At 35.6% G+C, this 22,493-nt stretch overlaps 1 protein-coding gene across 1 annotated transcript in view; it reads left to right on the top strand.

The window, feature by feature from the left end:
• Nucleotides 1-17,941: 17,941 nt before the first annotated feature.
• Nucleotides 17,942-22,493, top strand: part of BANK1 (B cell scaffold protein with ankyrin repeats 1) — a 166,337-nt gene continuing 161,785 nt past the window's right edge. The window contains 1 exon segment of the mRNA XM_083367862.1: nucleotides 17,942-18,101. Coding sequence (XP_083223988.1) covers nucleotides 18,086-18,101 — 16 coding nt within the window. The 5' untranslated portion in view covers nucleotides 17,942-18,085.

Genomic DNA, 22,493 nt, shown 5'->3' with positions numbered 1-22,493 from the left:
TTTAAAACCAATTGTTTAAAAAGAGGTAATTTAAAAGGGCTCCCAATATTAAAAAACCCTCATTCTTTGTTACCACAAATAATCCTTATTACGTGTTTCAAAAGGAAAAGAAAACATGCTTATACAATTCTCTTTTAAAATTAATTTATTTGGTATCTGTTATTCAAGCCCAAACCTTTAAGCTCAGTAGTGAAGATTCTTACGATCACAAACATTTTCTCTCAATTAAGGTTACAGCATACTTCAGAGACAGACATATGACTACAGTGCTTTCTCCATCATACTGGTTAGAAAAAGCAGCTGTTAGATTTTTAGGCTCTTTTCCACCCAACTGTTTCCATCAGTACTGTAGTCATTCCACTAATGCAGTGTGCAACTTTGAGGTGCCTGGACTTCAATTCCCAGAATTCCCCAGCCAGCATGTCCACACATCTTAAAAGTTGCCAAGGTTGAGACACACTGCACTAGTGCATCAGTACGTAGAGAGGGGAGAAAGTCATGGGCTTTTTCACTGCATTTTAGCTATATTTAGCTCAATTGGCAGTGGAAGTTTTACCTGGTCATTATAGATGCATTTTTAATATTTATTTTATTTATTTATTTTATTTTAATTTTTAATTCCATTTATATCCCGCCCTTCTCCGAAGACTCAGGGCGGCTTACAAACTTAGCAGTAGCCTTCGTTCTAAGTATATGCCTGCTTATTAGGGCTTTCACACAACCCCCAAGCGGCATTATTATAAAGTCAGCTTAATTGCCCCCAACAATCTGGGTCCTCATTTTACCTACCTCGGAAGGATGGAAGGCTGAGTCAACCTTGAGCCTGGTGGGATGCGAACCTGCACTAATTGCAGGCAGCTGGTGTTACTTAAGGAGGCATTAGCCCACTGCTCCACCAAGGCTCTGAATATAATTTTGCTGAAAGTATTTTTTTTAAAAAATGAATGAAAACTAACATAAAAGAAGAAATGAAAAGTAAAAGAGAAAGCTAACATACAAAAACAAAAAAGGGAGGAAAAATAGAAAACAAAGAACATATAAAGTGGCTTGTTACCAGTTATTATTATAGAATTACCTCTCTAAAGTGACATTGGAACCTCTTTTTCTATAATCTATCCTAATTGTCAAAACCATCAATCTAAATTAATTTTTTTCTGTTTTCACCCAAAAGTCCATGGGGATTCTAAATCAGCCCCCAAAATAGATATTATATTTGCTGTCATCAAACTGGCCATCTCAGCAAGTTCACCAATCATTCCTCTATTATAGTATTGCAAATCTTTCCATCTTTGTGTCTACAATAAGCTCACTAGGGCCATCATGATAAAAACACTTTTCTGGCTGTTTTTCACCTGTTTATCCATCAGTCCCAAGAGGAAAAGTTCTGATTTCAGTTGTATATTAGTTTTTTAAAATTTAGCTTTTTTTTTGCAAGTCCATTAAGCTTAGTGAAATAACCTCTTCTTGTTCAAATTTCCAAAATAGATTTGAAGTACCTTTATATATTCTAGATAACCTTTTTTGCTGTCATATACCAACAGTACCTCATTTTATAAAAGTTCTTTTTCAAATTATAGCATAGGGCTGAATTTTAATTGCTTCCATCTTGTATTTCCCCATTGTTCCACCTGCATATTATAAACAAAATTTTAGCCTATTTTATCATATGTTCCTTCACTTTTTCTTATATTTCAAATTTCAGTAAACATTTATACATTTTAGCAATCATATGCTTATCTTTGGTACACAATACTACTTCAGAATTAGTCTTAAAATATTTGATACCACAATTGTAAATAGGAAGCCCCTTAACAATTCTATTGCTCTGCCATAAACTGTTTTCTTGATTTCATTTATTTCCTCTTTAGAGAATGTTAGTTTATCATGGTATGTTAACCATTTGTTTTGCCTATTATTTCTTGTCTATAAAATGCTTCTTGTTGTGAGACCCACAAAGATGTTTCTGGGCAAAACATTTGCATCTATTCTATTCCATATTCACAATATGGCAAGTCTAACACGTTGCTGTTTTTAATCTACATTCACCTTAACCTTCACAAATATCCATGCCACCCAAATGTTAGGTCATGTTTCCTCAGCAACACCCACTCTTTCATATATATTTTATTTTATTGCTTTTTTAAGTTTCTTTCCTGCCTTCTTTTTCATGCAGAGTTATGCATCCTCCATTTTTATTTCAACAGTCCTGTTAAGAAAGAAGGACAAAACTGCCTCTTTGGATTTCTATGCCTTGAACCAGCATCTTCTGAACTGTGGTATATCAGACTCTTATTAATCAGTAATAGGTGAATAATAAATAATACTGTTTATTTGGGCAGCCTGATAAAAGCAAGCTTGAAATGTCCCCTAATAAAAAAACAAATACAATAATTAAATAATATTATTTCTGGCAAAAATTGTAGTATCATTTAATAAATATGCCAAGTAATAAAAAAGCAAAAGTAGACTATTGTTTAGTTATGTATTAGAAAAAGTAAAAAAACAAAACAGAAAAAGATCATTTTGATTGCCAAGCCAAATGCTGTGTGAAATTTTGTTTTGTCAGAAGTCCATAAAGAAATAAAATATTACGTGACACATAGAAAAGTGTTCTGCTCGTGTTTACATAACCAACTAAGATTATCTTAGTTTATTGGCAGATTATTCTCAGAAATTGTTTCCTCTATCCACCATCCTGCAAAGATTTGTAAATACCAGCTTCTCAAATTGGGCCTAGAAACTAACTATTTAAAACTGACATAAAATTAGTGTAATCTGATCTAGAGTACTACAAGGGAAAGTACTCTGATGTCACTTTCCATGCTGGTCAGGTTTCCAAGAAGACCCTTCTAGAATATGTCACAAAAATTAATATGTTATTTTACTTGGAATGAAGGATGAGGAATACTGGTTAAGGAAATATAATGCAGTGACAAGGTCTGATGTCATATTATGTGTCTCAGCATCAGCAACTTTGATGACTACCAGTAGGAATTGGAAATTCTCTGCAAAATGGCAGATGAATCCATGGGATACACAGTTTTAACATAATGTTGCAACAGGAATGATGACTAATGCCTGAGATGCTGTTTAAGGCCCACAAACTGCCACACACAAAGGCCAAACAGCACACACACATAAAAAAGAAATTAAAAGGTTAACATCATATAATGAAACGTTAAAAACAGAGCAAACAGTCAGGGGTCCAGGAAACAAATTATGATGACCTTTTAGTCTTATCTCCCCCTACAACAGATTAATCTCAAGCAAAAAGCACAGTAGGGGAAGTGGAACTGGGATATTTATTCTCCAGCTAGATAAGACATAAACTTACGATCTGCTCCATATGTTATAATTTTATTTACTTAACTGTAAACAAATAATGGCTTAATAGAGATTAGGATGACCATGGAGAAAACTAACCATTTTCTTTAATCATTGTTTTAAAATCACATTTTCCAAATTTGTGTGTGTATACGTGTTTAATCTACTGGCACTAACTGAGTATAAAAAACAACAACATCAACATAGGTAAGGCAGGCTGCTTTTAAAAGGAAGGCAACGATGGGAGTTTTACACTATTTCTACATTATAGCCACAGTCCACATCAGGCTATTATGTGCTGAAAATTAATAAGTAAAATTAGAAACTAGAGCAGGATGCCAGCAATTTGCATATCCTCTACTTCAGCTCTCAGGCTCACTTAGAATTGTATTTTATTACTTCTTTTAGTACCAGCAGAGAAAGGCTACTTAGTAGCTGATGAAAGACAATTTGATTCTGATTTTTTTCAGAGAAAAAGAGAATCTGGAAGAAATTTGAATGTGTTGGAGGTGGTATTCTCTAATTTTTGAGTGTCAAAAGTGTGTGAGTGTGAGTTCCTGTTTCTCATATGCCTGTTTCTCATCTGCCACTGTTCAATTAGTCTCTCCAGTTTTGTGCCATTCCCTTTCTTCCCAAGGTTTCTTTCTTAAGCGGTATATCTATCTTTGTCCTTGAAAAAAACTACAAGCAAATTTCTTCTTCCCCTGAAGAAGCTAAGAGATGTAAAAAGGTAAAGGTAAAGGTTCCCCCGCACATGCGTGCTAGTCATTTCCGACTCTAGGGACCGGTGCTCATCTCCGTTTCAAAGCCGAAGAGCCAGCGCTTGTCCAAGGACGTCTCCGTAGTCATGTGGCCGGCATCACTAGATGCCAAAGGCGCACGGAACGCTGTTACCTTCCCACCGGTGTGGTCCCTATTTTTCTACTTGCATTTTTATGTGCTTTTGAACTGTTAGGTTGGCAGAAGCTGGGACGAGCAACAGGCGCTCACTCTGTTACGCGGCACTCGGGATTCGACCCGCCAAACTGCCAACCTTCTGATCGACAAGCTCAGCATCCTAACCCATAAATCCTCTACTTGAATATTTTATCAACTACTGCAAAAAGTCCATTTGTCCCAAGCTCTGATTTCTTTCAAACTTATGCATTCCTTTTCATCTTTTCTCAATTAAAGGGTGGGAAATGTGAACTAATTGCTATCTTCTGTCTGTTAGGCTTTGTAAGGCCTATGGAGACATCTCACATCTCATCTTTTTCTCTAAGTCAGATATTGCCTCCAGAGAACTAATAGCCTTTTTAAAAAGAAATTCAACAAGAAGTCCAGAACAAAAAGGTACAATTGCTTTCATTCCAATATTTATATCAGGATAAACTATGTGGTCAAAGATGTCCAGTTATTTCCTGGAATATTTACTTTGTATTGCCTTGTGGGTTTTGACCCATTTTCTCCATTCACTTTTAATAAAAATGAGCCTTTCCCTAGTGCACACACTTTTTTTGTTGTCACTTTGTGACAGTGATTTACCAACATCTAATCCAGATCCACAATGTTAGTTAAACCTGAGAAAGACAAGACAAGACAATTGGTTGGGATTTTGCAAGGTTTGTTTTCTTTATTCTACTGATCTCTTTGATTTCTTTTCTCAAACTTAAAAAGTGGGATGATTCAATTGCCTTTGCCAGTAGATTCCAAAGTGAGAAATAATCTTACAGGCACCCACAGATTTTATTAAACTACATTTGTTTGGGGGAGGAAAAGGAAGAAGTTTGCTTAAAGCAGCATATGCAAATTTGGGTGGTGAAATTATTTAGAAAAAATGGTATGTAAGAGCAGAATAATTTATATAACAATTGAAATTTTAAATGAGCTTCTTTTCTTGGCATACCATAACTCAATGCCCATGATCTTCTAAAAGGCATCAGGTATCTTTTATGCTTAAAAGTGGCCACTGGTGATTTTTAAAATTATAATACTTAGCTTGTTGTTGTTTTTTAACATCCCATTCTCACTAGGAAACTATATCCTATACAGCTTAGCTTAGTTTAGCTCTCTGGTGTTACTCTGAGTGCAGATTAAGAATCTGAATAGATATTTAAAATTCATAATCAGAAATTGTTGTTCAGAGAATACATAAATTGGACTGCAAAGCCCACTCTTATAAGGGTATTTTTTTCTTGACTTGAATAAGAAACATCTGACCATTTATCTCAGTTATAAGAGAACACATTTACCTTCCCTGTTTTCAGTCACATTAGCATAGGAATTATATCACCGTTTATTATGAGCAGTTTTTTAAAAAGTATTGCAGAAAATAATAACCCCATTTCCTCGCTGATTTTCAACCCAGGTCAAACAGCACAGAAGATATGGATAGAGATGTTGAAAATATAATAATGTGGTACTGTGAATAATTTAACAATGGAGTTCGCTCAAATGCTTTTAAGCAGGAACGATACAGTATAATGAGTCTTTCTTTGAAAAAGAGGCAGAACTAGAGGCAGCGCTGAAGGTGGTGGTATGGATTACAATATTCCACCAGAATATCTTTATTACTGTAATTTTGACATATAAGCCACCGGCAGATTCACACAGCAAACTGAAGCATGTGCTTGTGTATATTTTGTATGTAGAAACCTGTGCAAAGGAGTCCCAAAGGTGCTTTTTCAAAAGGCACCCGGGCTTTCTTCTTTTTTCCCTAGAAGACATTTCACTTCTCATCCAAGAAGCTTCTTCAGTTGAAAAAAGCTTCTTGGATGAGAAGCGAAACATCTTCAAGGAGAAACAAAGAAAGTCCAATTGCCTTTTGAAAAAGCATCTTTGGGACAACCAAAGTATCTCCATAGACACTGTGCAGAGAAACATTCATGGATTCTGGAACTTTTACTTCCAGTTCTTACAGGAAAGTTTTCTAGCCTTTAGTGTGGTGAAAAGAAAAAAATATATATTTTAATACCAAAATCTAATACAAACTAAACATAAGAAAACAGAGAGAAGGAAAAAGAAAAAAGGAGGAAAATAATAATAACAATAACAATTATTATTATTATTATTATTATTATTATTATTATTATTATTATTATTATTATTATTTTATTTATATACCGCCCTTCTCCCGAAGGACTCAGGGCGGTGAACAGGGCAAACATATAAAAATACAAAAATACAAAAGTTAAAAAAAGAATTAAACACAATGCCCAAGCTAAAACAGTAAATACATATATTAAAAACAACAGTAAAATCCCAACCCATCCCCCATCAGGCCAGGCCGGCTTGTTCGAATAAGTGTGTCTTCAGATCACGTCGGAAGGAGCGAAGGTCGGGCGCCATCCGGAGCTCAACCGGCAACCGATTACATAAATCCGGGGCGCCCACAGAGAAGGACCTCCCCCTGGGGGCCACCAGACGACATTCTCTGACCGGTGGCACCCTGAGGAGGCCCTCTCTGTGGGAACGCACAGGGCGGAGGGAAGTTGATGCCGGCAGCAGGTGCTCCCTAAGGTACTCCAGACCCATGCCATGTAGGGCCTTGAACACCATTACCAATAAAGAGAAAAGAAATAAAGAACTATCAACTTTCATCAGATATAAAATATAAATGAATTTAGTGATTCATTGTTTCTAAAGTTACAGTTATCTCTTCATTCCCTATCTTATCTCTTATCTATAAACCAAGTACATAAAAAGTTATCCAAAGTAATAACATACTGTCAGATAAAATTTATTCTATATCTGTCATTTCTTCAATGTTATCTTTTGGATATAATCTATCCAATAAAATCAGACATCTTTACTGACATTCTTAATACTGTGGCTATTGTTTTCTGATTCCTTTCTTCAAAAGTCTCCTTCAGTATTTTTATTGTCAAAATAGTTTGCATCATTTTACAGGCCTGTATATCTTTCTTCTGTCTAAAATCTTTAGTCCCCTCTAGTGTCTAGTTTTTTAAATCATCTTATCTTTGTTATGTCTTGGAAAAAATAAAACAGGATGTATTTCCCGTGGGAAGCTGTTTGTTCTTTATAACTGATTCCAAAATCTTATTGTAAAAGTTTCAATGTTGCACTTTTATCTGTGCCCTTAGTCCATTTATAATTTTATAAGATCAAAATCTTATTTAGTTTTTTGCTCTTTATTTCAGATTCTTTAAATTCTTTGATTATTATTATTTTTTTCTTTCATTCAGAATCGAAGGTATACTTACTCAGCATTTTCGAACTTGCCATTCCAAAGATATTGAATGGCTTAGAACTAGTTAATGAGCAATTAGTGCAAGTGATTAGAAAGTAAGGTTTGAGAACTTAGTGTCCTTTAAAAGTCTCCAACACAGTTTTGAACAAGATGGCTAATCCATCTTGGGACAGGTACGTTTCAGGAGAGTCTCATTCTGTACATTAACTAAACGAATTTGAAAGTACTGGTGTGTTTTCTTAGTATATTACGGAAAGCAGTATCAAGGTTACAAAAAGAAGTGGATGCATTTTACTATCATAACCTTTCAGTTCCTTTTTCTTCTAAAGAACTATCTGCTTTCAAATCAGATCATCACAGTAGTGAGGCACAGTCAATTTGTATCATAGAAGTGGAATACTGATATTTTATCATGAGAATCTGTTGTATACTAATAAGTCAGTAAGCAACTAGTCAGACAGTGAACCAGGATATAGGAACACAATGTTGAGGGGTATAATAAGGGGAGGGGGAGTGTATTGTTTATTAAGGTTGTGTGAGTGCTCAGTCTGAAGATTCATTTCAAAGGAGATCGATCGAGTTCAGCGTGAATCATTGTATAAAATCATTGTACACCTTTAAATCTATTCAGTCTGAATGCTTTTCGTTTATTGAAACACAAGCTTTTAAGATCCAGATCAATTTAAATCAAAGCAGCCCAATGTCAAACTACTTCATTTGGGATTCTGAATCAAGTCAGATTAATTTTTGGTAATCAAACTGATGATTCAGAATAGATTGATTAGACAACAAAAACCGAAACAGCTATGGATTATCCAGTCCGTGTTTTGCACAAGATTATTGGATATGCAGTTTTAAATGTTTTAACAACAGTACAGTTGAAAAAGAAAACTCTCATGATGTACAATTTAAAAAAAGTTTTAAAACACAGTAAAGAACAAATTTATAAAATATCAAAAAACAAATAAAAACATAAAACTGGGAAGAATTAAAAAACACTAACTCAATTTTTAAAGACCAGAATAACCCTTACATCTCAAGAATCATATGCCTGTTGTATAGACAGAGAACCAATTCTAGAGCTCTCAATTATCCACATGAAATATATCCAGAGTTCTTATAAACAGATAAATCTGAACTCAATGGAGATTTCATGTCCAAATAGTATGTCTTACAGTAACATGGCATCAACGCCAATCCTTTATGAGACTTCAGCCCGCTAAGGTGTGAAAACTTGATACTTTTTGTTCCATATCTCAAGTAAATTATCAATATTTATTGATGGTTGATCCAAAAATGTAGACACTATCACTACTTCAATAGCTTCATTTTCAAATCTGAGACTGAATGTTCCATCATTATCATTAGTTTGGGCTTCTTTTATTTAATTTTAGTCCCATTTTTTCACTTCCTCTTTTTACTTTTGTTACTAATTGATGCAGATCCCTTGCATTTTTAGCTATCAGTTTAGTGCAGGCAACATAGTGCAACATAATGCAGGTTCATCCAATTTTAATTCCAATCTATTTTCCCTTACTATATATTCAGCACATTGGATGAATAAATAAGGGGAGGATATACAGAGTTGTCATACTCCTTTGCCAACATGGACCCAATCTGTTTCACCAGGCAGTGTCCATATTGTGGATTCTTGACCTGTATATAAGTTTCTCATGAAGACAATGAGATATTCTGGGACTTTCATTTTTGTCAGCACATTCCACAGTTTTGTGCACTCAACACAATCAAAGCCCTTTCTATAACAAATGAAGCACACAGTGACTTTTTTTTTAATTCCTTCCACATAAATTCAAAGGTATTTTCAAACCTCTGTACATTTAATAGTTTTCAAATCTACTAATTACGTTTTGGTAGGTGGTTATTCCCATCTATTTAAAACATTATGCACATGAAAGTAATACGCATCTTAACATATGCTCCAGCCAGCTGGATACTTTAAAACATTCAAATAGCACAAGGCAAAAATTCCAAGCAGTGATATCCATGGGGGACAGGTCAAAAACTCAAGCTGGTGGTCATGGCTATATAAAATTACACCCCTTCTTATTTCTATTATATGGATCTTTGGAACCATACAAGACCTATTTTAAGAAGACATCCAAAATGGGTTTCTGAGAACCTTTAACTGCATGTTTGGTTTCATCCACTTTATAGAGCCCTCAGCTGTGCAGCTTGTGGCTACTAAAAGGTTGCCCACCATAAACTTCACAGGATTGTTGTTGTGGAGAAAATAAGAGGAGAAATGTGTGTTTGGATATGTTCACTGCCTTGAGTTATTTGTAAAATAAATAAAGAAATAGCTCATAGTTTTACTCTATGTTCCTCTTTAGACATATTAAAGCATCCCTAATATTGTAGCTTTATGCTGCTTTAATTATCAAATTTATCTTTCAGGATTTGGTTATGCTATTTAAGAAGCAGAGTTTTGCAGTAATAGATTTTAAAATATAAGACAAATAACTGAATTATCTATTAAGAGAATAAATCACAAGATTATAACAGAGAGGAACTGAAATTTTATCATAAGAATAAATATAGAATTCGCCTGCAGGGTTTTGTTCTCTGCGATGAATATTTTTATGCAGCCCTGTAATTATTATATACAGTTGGGTTCCTGTGATTTACAAACTCTATCATAATTCTGCTGAATGAATAAATTATGTTTGATATGATCTGGTTTAGAAATGCTCTTAGCTTGTCTCTTACTAATGACACTGAAAGATGGTTATTTTCTTCTTGTGATTTCAGACTTTATCCCCAGTATATATATTCTCTGTTAGCTAACTGATGTTGGAATACTTAAGCTAAAACGACTTATGAGTACATAAAAACTTAAACATATCAATGGGACTTAGTCCAAAGCAAATGTTTTTAGATTAGATTTTAAAAGCAAAGCCAGCTGGGAAACTAATATGAATGGTAGGGGGTTCTTCTCATATATTCAGAACTACCTGAATACAAGACAGATGGTATGACAGAAGTTTTTAATAGAAGAGAATATATGTAGTTCAAGGTTGAACTGTGGAGTTCTTGATGCTCTCTGAGCTTGGGGGTTTGTTTGCAGATGTTTCATTACTTAACTAAGGAATTTCATCAATGGAATAGCCAAGGCAAGTTTGTTTGGAACTTTTTGGATATAAAATTAGCCACAACATTTATTAGGGATGCCTAAATGTATTCATTGATCTAAAATATTTATGAAGCTTTCTCTACAAGGAAAAAATGTTAGCACATTATTCTCTTGCTGCTATGTATTAGTGGCCATATTTGGATTTATTGGATTTATTTGGATTTATTACTATGACATCCTTATCAATGCTAATGCTGTAGGAAGCAATCACATACAGTGTTACATTGGTTCTCATCGTTAATTGGTTCCAGGTGGGTGCAATGAGTACCAAAAACAAATTTTACAAACATATTTTTTCCATAAGAATAATATAATGAGTCACAAGGTAGCCAATACCGAAAAGTTCTAGCTTGTGCATTGAGTACCAAACAAACAACGAGTACCAGGACAAAATTGTCACATCAAAATGTTTTGAGTACCAAATATGATGAGTTTCAAAACAGTTGCGTAGCAAAGTACCACTGTAATTACATTTAAGAATCTACAGTAGATATTTTCTTATCATGTTGAGGGTCCAGATATTGTCTGGCGACCTTAGAACAAGAATTTTGGTTGTATCATCTGTCCTATATTTATGATTGATTGGTTGGTAAGTGACACTAATTTGTTAGCAATCACATGAATAGAGTCTCTCCAATAATTACTTGATCCTTTCAGTGACTCAGTGGTATATGTGAAACAATTTACCTCTGCTGCTCTCTAACTTCCTCATTCAGATTCTTATTTAACATGATGAAACAGAGTATGACCTTTGTGTTGTAGCTTGTGGGTAGATTCTTCCTCATTTTCTGGCTTTTGCTAACGGCATCTAGTTTCTCTGATTTTTTTTTCATTTGCTCCATAAGGTGGGTATGGCCAAACAGTATATGATAGGCTGCCACCATTGCTCATCCATACACTTGCCATAGCTAAACACATTCTTAATTTATAGATAAAGGTAATATACTAAGTGTGTTATATAATATGCTAAGTGATTTTAAAAATGGGAACATCGTTTTCCTTCCTGAACAGCTTACCATGTAAAAGGAAGTATTTAAAAAAGAGAAATGGAAGCAGATGAAACAATTGCAAGGTAATCCTAAGGAGCTTTCAGATTAAGTGATCTGAAAACAATATGCATTTAATAAAGGACATATGTTTAATGAGACATATAGTAGAATTTGCAGAAATAACTGTCTAGAAGACTAAGGCAAATAATATTAATATTAATAATAACAACAACCATCATTATTAAACCTGTTATTTACTATGTACTTAGATAACTAAGGGTAACCTGAATATATACTTATGGGTGCAGAGGTATGCATATTTTTAAGAGCAGCAACTCCAGGGAGGAAAGTAGAAAGGATTCTACAGAATTCTGCATTATATGCACAAAGCAATCTGCCTTCTTCCTCTGCTTCATGTAGTTACTGGTTATTGTTTTTAAAATGTAATTTAAAACAATAGTGCTCTCCCATCCTAACAATGAGAGTACTCCATGTAACATATTAAAACCATTTTTGATCTTTCAAACTTGGTCTATTTCTGCTGCTGTTAGAGTATTATTCCTTTCTGCCTGCCTCAAAACCACATTATAAACACAGTAGCTTCATGAACAATTTTTACTACTTTAAAACAGCAACAACAGTTTAGTATCATCTCAGAAACAGAAACGACTTTGGTGTAGATCCTGCCCATATCCAACGAGAAAGAGTTGAAAAGAAATCAACAAGAAACCAGATTTATCACTAAATATATGAAATACAGTTCCGACAGAGCAAAATTGTCTCTGTTGCTCCAGGAAGCAGAAAGACTGGAAGAATTTGGTAGAAATTACTGTTGTGAATTTTCAGCTAAATATTAAAAAAAAACTTCCTACTGGTAAGGGCTGCCTTGGATAATGGTGAGTTGTCGTTCACAAAGCCAGAGAGGGATTGAACTAGAAGCTTAGTTAATGATAGTAATAGAATTCTGTGAGAATGAAGAAATTGCAGAGCCTCTGTTGTGCAATGGTTCAAATGCTGGAATAACTGGGAGTTTTAATGTATTTGATTCAGTCACCCTGTTCAGCTCAACCTACCTCTCAGCGATGGAGGAAGGAGGACTATGTATTTCATCTTAAACTCATTGAGAAAAGGCAAGTTTTAAAGCCTACAAACAGAAATAAGGGGAAATCTGTCCTTTCTGTTTGTCCCATTGCCAATGCAAGCCATTTTCCACTTCCCAAATTTAGAAAGAGATGATGTCGCCTGCCTGCCATTCTCAGCCCATTCCACATGCATGGAATGCACCCGTGTTTTTCCTTTTCTACTTAAAACTCTGTTTTCCAACCACTGCTATCTTATGCCCCCTGGAGTGCATATTCAGCACTTTGTTCTCTTCTCATAACAGCCTAGAATCAGCTATGATTGTTCAGTGTTGGCATGCTCCATGCAGAAGGACATTTCATACTGATATTGCCCTGTATATAATACTGTGTACATTTTATCCCGGACTTCTATGTTCTCTCCTCATTAGCAGTTGCTGGTTTCATTTGGTTTTTAGATAACCTGGTGAGTGATCTAACAAGGGCCCATTAAGACAATGAATTTACTATAGAAATTTATGCACCTTTCAATATTTACACTTTCTAGTGGGCAGCCTTTCCATTTCTGCCCAGGTGGAATAAATATGACCTGCCCCCACCTGGCTTTACATCCCTGCATGCAGTGCTGCAAAACTTCCCTTCCCCTGCTTTTATTTTTAAAAATGTCATATTATTATTATTATTATTATTATTATTATTATTATTATTATTATTATTATTATTATTATTATTATTATTATTTCTATGAAGCCTAAGTATCAGTTTCTCCTTGCTACATAACCTCCGTGCACCTATAGAGGAATTAGGAGTGAAATAATGACTTGCTCCCTGTTATTTTGATTATCATAACATTGGGGCTATGATGATATCATAAGGCAGGGATGTCAAACTGCTGGCCCACAGGCCGGATGCGTCACATGGAAGCTGCGCCCACCCCAGCTCCAACATGGCATATGACATAGCGAGTTTAACACCCCTGCAGGAAAAAAAAGAAAGGATCTGTGTTAGTATCAAATGACATAGTGCAGACATGTCAAACACAAGGCCCGGGGGCCAGATCCGGCCCGCGAAGTGGTTTCATGTGGCCCGCGAAGCCATCCTGGAAACAGTGAGGGAACGGCCCCCACTGCCTTGGCCCTGGCCCAGAGACCCTCCTCCTGCCAGAGACCCTCAGATCTGTCCCACTCCTGCCCAGGCCCCCATAGGCACCCTTGATGCCAATGATGTAGAGCTGGCCACGCCCACCCAGCAGGCCATACACACTCTAGCCACGCCCACCCAGTAGGCCACACCCACCCTGGCCATACCCACCCGGCCCCCCGAGGGCAACCGCAATGCTGATGTGGCCCTCAATGAAATTGAGTTTGACACCCCTGACATATTGGGAAGGGGTATGAAAGCATGCATGCATGCAAACATGTGAGAAAGCAAAGGAAAAATGCTAGAGACTAGTGAGCAAAGAACTATCACTGAAAATTAAAAAATAACCAGACTGAATAAGAGTGCCTTTGTGTCTTTAAATGCTTTTTACTATTATGCTTGTCCTCTTTTCACGGCACAGAATTAATATGTATTAATTAATATTTATGGGTTGAATATTACTATTAATTAATATTCAAGTACATACAGGGCCAGATTACTTGCAGGGGTGTCTGTTCCTATCCCATCCAATCCAACTGGGTGGATTTTTTTCCAAATTTTCTCTACTAAACAATGACATCTTACAAGACAAAAGAGTTGCACCTTCTTGGTTGCAATTCCTAGCCTATAAAAAAATCTCTACCTGGGATTTGAAAGGTCCCAATACTTTTGGCTTTCTGGAAAGCTGCGATTTCCCCCTCAGGTGCTTGACCGAAATAAGCTCAAAGTAGGTGTGATTTGTGTTGCAAGTTTGTTATACAGTGCCTTTATTATTATACTAAAGACATTTTATTTTTTATTTTTTATTTTTTTTAATTTTAATTCCATTTATATCCCGACCTTCTCCGAAGACTCCGGGCGGCTTACAAGCTTAGCAGTAGCCTTCATTCTATGTATATGCCTGCTTATTAGGGCTTTCACACACACACACACCCAAGCGGCATTATTACAAAGTCAGCTTAATTGCCCCCAACAATCTGGGTCCTCATTTTACCTACCTCGGAAGGATGGAAGGCTGAGTCACCCTTGAGCCTGGTGGGACTCGAGCCTGCACTAATTGCAGGCAGCTGGTGTTACTTAAGGAGGCATTAGCCCACTGCTCCACCAAGGCTCTTTAACTGTGCATTCTGGTTGGTTTATAGAAAATAAATGCAATCAATGCAATGCAATCCAATACAATACAATGCAATCCAATCCAATACAATACCACAACTTTATTAATAATATAACTTTATTGTATTTTCTGAGGGAGATGAGTGGTTAAGACATATGAAAAATAAATAAATAAATATTTTTTGTTGATTGTTACCGGCCAGAGTTGTTCATATTCTAAATGGGCAGGCATATCTATCTATCTATCTATCTATCTATCTATCTATCTATCTATCTATCTATCTATCTATCTATCTACACACACACACACATACACACACACATATGTTATCTCATTAATTTATTTAACATATGCATATTAACAATATATGATAACATGGAGAACATGTTTTTGGATAAGATGGAGCAAGCACCTTCAGTTCTTCCATGTTTGACTTTTGGATTAATAAAATCCATAATAATTTGAAAAGCGGACGTCTGACTTCTTGAAATTTCTGGTTTTTTCCTCTTTCTCTTTTAAGTATAGTTAAAGCACCTCTACAACCTGATAATCATGTTAGGTCCTTAAGCCTTTGTAAATATCAGTATTCTGGTTTTATAAGATTTGATAATTGATAAATCTGACAAGTTTGGTGCATTTTAAAGAGAGTTGTAGATTTTTTTTTAAAAAAAGAGAACCATGGATAGGGTAGGGAGAAGGAGTCTTAATTAAACTCTACTTACTAAATCAATATTGACTCCCTGGGTATAAACCAGAACTGTAAGAAGACAAACCAGTACACACAATTAAAAGTAATCTTCAAGATTTGAAAAAGTTTATATATCTTAGAAACTGCCTTATATGATATTTCTGCTGTCCATTGGCATTCTTGCATAGAATTTACACAATCTTATTGAAAAATTGCATTGCATAGCATTATTAGACTTCTCACAGTTGGCTGCCATAGATAATAGGAAACTGTTTTATTTTTTTATACATAACCATAGAAAGAACTTTTCCTTCTTTTATCAATTACAACTCTTTTTAAAATAAAACTAAATGCGTATCCTGTTTGTAAATGAACAATAGCTTTCATCACACACATTCCATTAAATGACGAAAGGATATTAAAGGCGTGCAATAAATTGCTGAATAAGAAGAAATAATTGGAACACACCCAGATAGTTGACAAAAGACCAAAACCATCAAACAGTAAAACCTGTTTTATGAATAGTGTAAAAGAAAAGGGGAAAACTTTACTACTACTACAAATGAAAGGCAGCTTCTGTGAAAAGGAGGACCATTTTTTCCCCATAGAGGAGATTCTCCATAGTCTTTTGCAGCCAAAAATAAACTGACTTTAAAAAAGAATTATGTGCAGGATGATGTATCCATATGTTCTGCTATGTCAGCTGAATTCATCTTAGTCCAATTATGAATACACACCCAAAATAATAAGCAGAAAAAAAAACATAAGACTGTATATTCAGAATATAAATGAGAGATTTCATCTTTCAATAAAACGCTACTTCAAGGAGAGGGTTAGGTTCAATCTCACTGTACTGAAGTGCTTGCTTTACAGATTTAGATAGTTTCTCATACAAATAAATGCTCAGTTTACATCATGACCCAATTGCATTCAAAACTGGTAGCATCTTGAGTCAGCTTTTAGTTGAAAAACATTGCAAGCATCCAGCACTGAGGAAAGATGAATCTTAAGAGTTTGCTAATTTTGGATAACTGCTCAAAATCAACCACTCTAGTTGGTTCACATGGTGTGGTAGGATGGAGGGTTTGTTGTCACTGTGTGTTGGGGGGAGAGAGCACGGGGGGAGGCTCAGCTAATCTCAATGTACACATGTACTTTGACAATAAAGGTTTATTTATTTATTTATTTATTTATTTATTTATTTATTTATTTATTTATTTATTATTGATCTTTAGCTTGTTTAGCTTTTTTTTAAAAAAATGTAGGAATGTTTTATTGTAAATTATTTTAATTCATCATATATCTACTTTGGAGTAGAGTAGTTGCATTGATAAAAAAACAGTTGAATTGTACCTACACTTAGAGAGAGGGGATCTTTACATTGATTTAAAAAAATGGAATATCAAAGTGGGAGTACGCCTTCCAAAACATTCTGACCATGTTAATGGGCCATAGAGGGGGGAAAACAATTGTGTAAAAAGTAATCCAAATGACCCAAAGAGTTATTCCTAAGTAGGTTAACACCAGACAGAACATCAAACAGAACTGTTTGTTTGGGGCTGATTTTCCTTCAGTCAAATAATTACCCACCAAACAATTTTTTTAAAGTTAACTACCTCTTCCAACATCTATGATTGAGATGAATTCCTAAAAAATCCTATAAAAAGACAAATCCTTCTGGTTTTCCACTTTTGTGGCCTTCTCAGTTTTCATCTGTTACAGACACTGTGGGTTGTATATATGAAAAAAGGCACGACAGAACAAACAGAAATAGGTAAGGCTTTCTCATTCCAGATGCAACAATACTATTTCAATGAAAATATATCTATTATTTTTTATTTATTCCAATGGGAGGTGGGGGGAAGTGAAATAGTAACTTCCTAGTTTTCAGTACAAGATTCGGGAGACACACAAAATATAGAAATGATATCTAGAAAGGAACATCTCACACTAGGTGCTACCAGTGTATGAAGCAGAGTTAATTGAAATATGGATCTCTCACCAATGTGTGAATTTGGCCCAAAGTTAACACTCAGTGATTATTCTGCTACCTTTATAACATGCATAAACATTTCTATATCCCTCATAGGTTATATTTTGCATTTTTTCAGTGTGGAGAGAGGAAACCTAACAAACCACAGGGCAGGTCACAACACTCTAAGCTCCTGGGGGAGCAGTTTCATTTCAACAGGAAGGCAAACTTCCCCCTTGAGCATTAGCTGTAAGGGAGTCTGTGAGGAACTGAATGCAGCAAGTGATAACATGAACAGAATCTATTCAGCTTGTGCATCCTCTTTCTGCTAGACAAGTTGGGGAGGCTTGGGAGCAAGAAAACATCAATCCCTCCTTTGGCAGACCTGCTCTTGCTCTGCCTCTGTGGCAAAGGACCATATCTACCAAGAAGAATAACAATGGATGGCAGTTCAGGTGGGTGATACAGTTGGCGTAGCTGTCACCAGCAGGAGATCAGTGCTTCCCAAGAAGCAATTCTGAATTAGTCCAATGGGAGTGATTTTTCAATGAATGTTTAGAGATCTGAACCTCTGTGGTCTTTTGATGGGCAGTTCACAGAATGGCCTATTGAACCAAAACATTCTTTGGAGGGGTTTTTTACATCTCTTGTCTCTCCCTAACTTAACTAAGATGTCAGAGAGAGATTGAGTCTGCTAGCCTTCTAATGGTTGCCATAAAAAAATAAAAAGTAAAAATTGTTAATAGGGGTGATAACTGAGACTGCAGGAGGCAGAAAAAAAGGAGAAGCTGGAGATAAAGAGTAAAGGAGCACAGGCTTGATACCAACATATAATATCTGCCCCATCCAGTGGTGGAATTCAAATACGTGAACAACTGGTTCTCTGTGTGGATGCCACTTCCGGAAGTCCGTTCTGGGCCTGGGCAACAAAAAATTAGCTACCAGTTCTGCCAAAGTAGTGCAAACTGGCTGAATCCCACCAGTGGCCCCATCACTACTAGAAAAGTGCAATTTGTTCGTTCTATCAATATGCTTTCCAGAAGCATCAAAAGTCAAGTTTGGGACTTAATTTTTCTTTATTTACATGTACGTAATCACTCTAAGTTTTTTAATCTTTTCTTTTTAAATATTGTTTTGACTACTCTGAGCTATTTTAGAATTATTTAGTGTGCCTTAGTTTATAACAGAAAAATAAGGATCACAAAGAGCATAATCTGCATGACTGATTTTGACACTTGAGTTTTCCATAAAGCCGCCATCTCTGTTAGTCATTTATGAATTAGAATTTGATTAAGCACTGGAAGGTAATCAGTTATAGGTAGGTTAAACATTCTGAATTAAGAGACTTAGCAAAATCTTTAGTTATGAATATAAGGTGACAATATTACTAAGAGTTTCATTTCTTTTATTTTTGAAATAAAGCATTAACCAGGCCACGTTTTCCTAATAATCGTAGATTTTAGCAGATTTATATAGAAATGGCTGCTTAAATTAAATCTTATTTATTCAGAGACAAAAAGAAGAAGGTGAAGATGGGGAAAATTTCATTCCCAATTCTCCCCAAGAGGAAAATAAATAATTAGTCATAACTTCCTCCAATTTAGGTTACTGCAAGTATGGTTAACTTTAATTTCTGTAATCTTCCATTGAACACAACCTCAAGTCATATTGCTGGGGATTATGGAAGATCAAATACAGTATTCTTCACTACCATCGCTTGCTTTTAAAAGAAAAAAATCTGTTATTTTTAATTTATATTTTACCTCTCACATATTTCCAGTGATGATCTGAAGAAGAAATGTTACCTGTTAAATGTCCATTCAAAAAGGCAGAAGCTATTCATAATTCCGTGTGTCCATTGCCAGTTCTAACACTGGTAGCTGTATTTGTTGTCATTAGTTTGTTCTTCTTGGTATTTAATTTTAGTTCAATTTTTTCACTGGGCTTCTTTGCTTTCACTACCAGAACTTCCAACTCATTTGCATAGTCAGCTACAGTATCAGAGAAGTGTCATCAATATCAAAGTAATGTCATCTTCTTCCAATCTTGCCTCCCTCGGTGTAAATATATTCAGCATATAGTCTGAATAAAAAAATGATAAGCATATAGCACTATCTCTTTGTTGACAATCCGGGGCCAGGCTGTTTTGCCATTTTCTAATATCTTCAGATAAGTCATATAGTTCAAAGGGAATTAAAAAATAAAGTGGGAAAGTGAGAGACCTGACTGAAATTTAAAAGCTTATAAAATTCAGAACACTCGTTGGGCCTTATTTTTAAATAATTACCAATTTATGATAAATATGTTGAAGAAACTAAACAAATCAAAATCTGTATGTTAAATAAATGAAAATCTAAACGGGAAAACTGATATGCAATGAGAATACTGATGGATGAATATTATACTTACTGCAAATATGTCATTCACGATATTTTCATTTGTCATATTATGCCTGTATCAATTGCCAAAAGATATAGTTCAATTAAAAATTCTGGTAGAAATGCAATGTTTAGTTAAATAATATAGTTAAATAAAGCCTCTCCCCACAACCGTGATTCATGCACTGTGATTCAGTCAAGGACCATTATGTCAATAGATGTGCCCTCACAGCACTTAGAGGCCTACAGGTAGTCCTTGTCTTATTTAGGGACTGTTTGAACTTACAACAATGTAAGAGACAAAGCAGCTTTGCAACCAATGCTTGCATTTACAATCATGTTCTGCAATTATATGGTTGCCATTTGCTTGCTTCGCAACTAGCTTCCCACAAACAGCATTAATAGTGAATGCAGAAGTAAAAGCAGAAGTCACAGTCACAAGATGTCTCACTTAATGACTGAATGGGAAGTGACATTGTAAGACTCTCAAGGTTGCGTGTGATTTTTTGCTTAGCTATGGAGTTGTCATTCACAATTCTGGTTGCTAAGTGAGGACTATATGAAATGAAATGAAACTAACAATTCAGAAACAGTTCCTCACCACTAATTTATAGGGTGGCTCAGTGGGTTAGGACGCTGAGCTTGTCGATCAGAAGGTTGGCAGTTTGGCAGGTCGAATCCCGAGTGCCGCGTAACAGAGTGAGCGCCTGTTACTCGTTCCAGCTTCTGCCAACCTAGCAGTTCGAAAGCACGTAAAAATGCAAGTAGAAAAATAGGGACCACTGCGGTGGGAAGGCAACAGCATTCCGTGTGCCTTTGGCGTCTAGTCATGCCGGCCACATGACCACGGAGACGTCCTCAGACAAGCGCTGGCTCTTCGGCTTTGAAACGGAGATGAGCACTGGCCCCTAGAGTCGGAAACAACTAGCATGCATGTGCGGGGGAACCTTTACCTTTACCTTTATATTTTTCTAGAACTGTTTACTTTCACATTTCTCTTTGTTTACCATTCTTGCCAAAATCAGATTTTCAGGAATAAACACCCCTCCCACTTTTGTGAGTGTGTATGAACTTTCTTTTCTTTGAAGAAGTCTAATAGCATGATTTTATGCATCACAGTTAATATTGAGTATTATCCTTGTGTCCATTTATGAGTGAACTTAACAAACTGTCCTAATTGGAACTCTCTGTAAGGTTTCTACTTTAAATCTTCTAGTTTAGGATATGGATTATGACAGATTAAATCATGTGAAGAATTGTCACATAATACAATAACGAGGCTTTGCAAAGCAGTTTTCTGGAATAAATTGAGCATCCAGGAGCAGGCTACAACTCCCAAACTTTGACAGACTACTGCCAAATTTGAAGGCAAAATGTCCATATTTGGGTAGCACCATTTTTTTCTTTTTCTTTTTTCAAAGAAGATAAGAAACCTTTGGGAGGTACTGCTCCACTTTTATCCTGACCCTTCTCCCATGCCATCCCTCCAAATGGTTCAAATTATCACCCAATTTGTAATCTGGGGCTGTTTTGTGGAGTTGAAGAGTTAAGGATTGGAATGGGGGTAGTATGCTCTGAGATGCCTAGTTAACATGATATTAGATCTTTATTCCAAAAGTTAGCAGTTATCTTCTTAAAACCATCAGCTCAAGCAATCTAAATAACATGTAGAGCAATCTAGACAAAATTGCAAAATGATATTTGTCTGCTGGAACTGAATGAAACCTTTTACTTGTCTAGCCAGGAAACAACCTGTTTTCTGCAATTATCTTGGAAACTCTCGATTTTTGGATTCAAGATAGTATGAAGTGAAATGTTGAAAACCTCCTGAACCATTTCTGTTAAAGGGTTCTTTGTCCTGAAATGCACATATGCTGAAAACTAGAATAGCATATTCAATGTCTCACCTTACAAGATAAATTAATTTCACTACCTGCTGAGTGACAGCTATTGCACCAGCCAGCTCTAGCAGCATCAAGTCAGTCCATAGCCGTGGGGGGATAATCTTAATAATCTCCATATTTTCTTAATAATCAGATTTCTTGTTCTCTATCCTTTGTTCTCTTCAAGCAGTCCACTGAAGTCACCTAGTACTGTAGTCAACATTTTATTTACTGAATAAAAAAAGCAAAATGCTCCAAATATTTGTTTGTTCCCGAGCATACTCCAATACTTACAGTAAAGCATATGTATGCCATTCTGTCCAGCATGCAAATTGGTTCTCCCACAGGGATGAATTTTGGGCTTTTTTTACAATAATAATGTGGCTGCTTCTGACTTTTTTTTAAAAAAAGCTTCTGTTCTTTTCTGTACAGCTTTACACATTATGACTCATCTATTATGACATCCATCTTCAGTTCACAGGAGAGGCAGTGACAGAATATTTCACTAATGGTTATGCCACACTTGAGTTACTGTTTCTCTCTTCATTCATGAAGATAAATGTCACAAGTATAATGCACATCAAAC

Source organism: Vipera ursinii (genome assembly GCF_947247035.1).
Source record: "Vipera ursinii genome assembly, chromosome: 7".
Classification (NCBI taxonomy): domain Eukaryota; kingdom Metazoa; phylum Chordata; class Lepidosauria; order Squamata; family Viperidae; genus Vipera; species Vipera ursinii.
The sequence above is the reverse complement of the archived record's forward strand: the minus strand, read 5'-3'. Positions and strand labels throughout refer to the sequence as shown.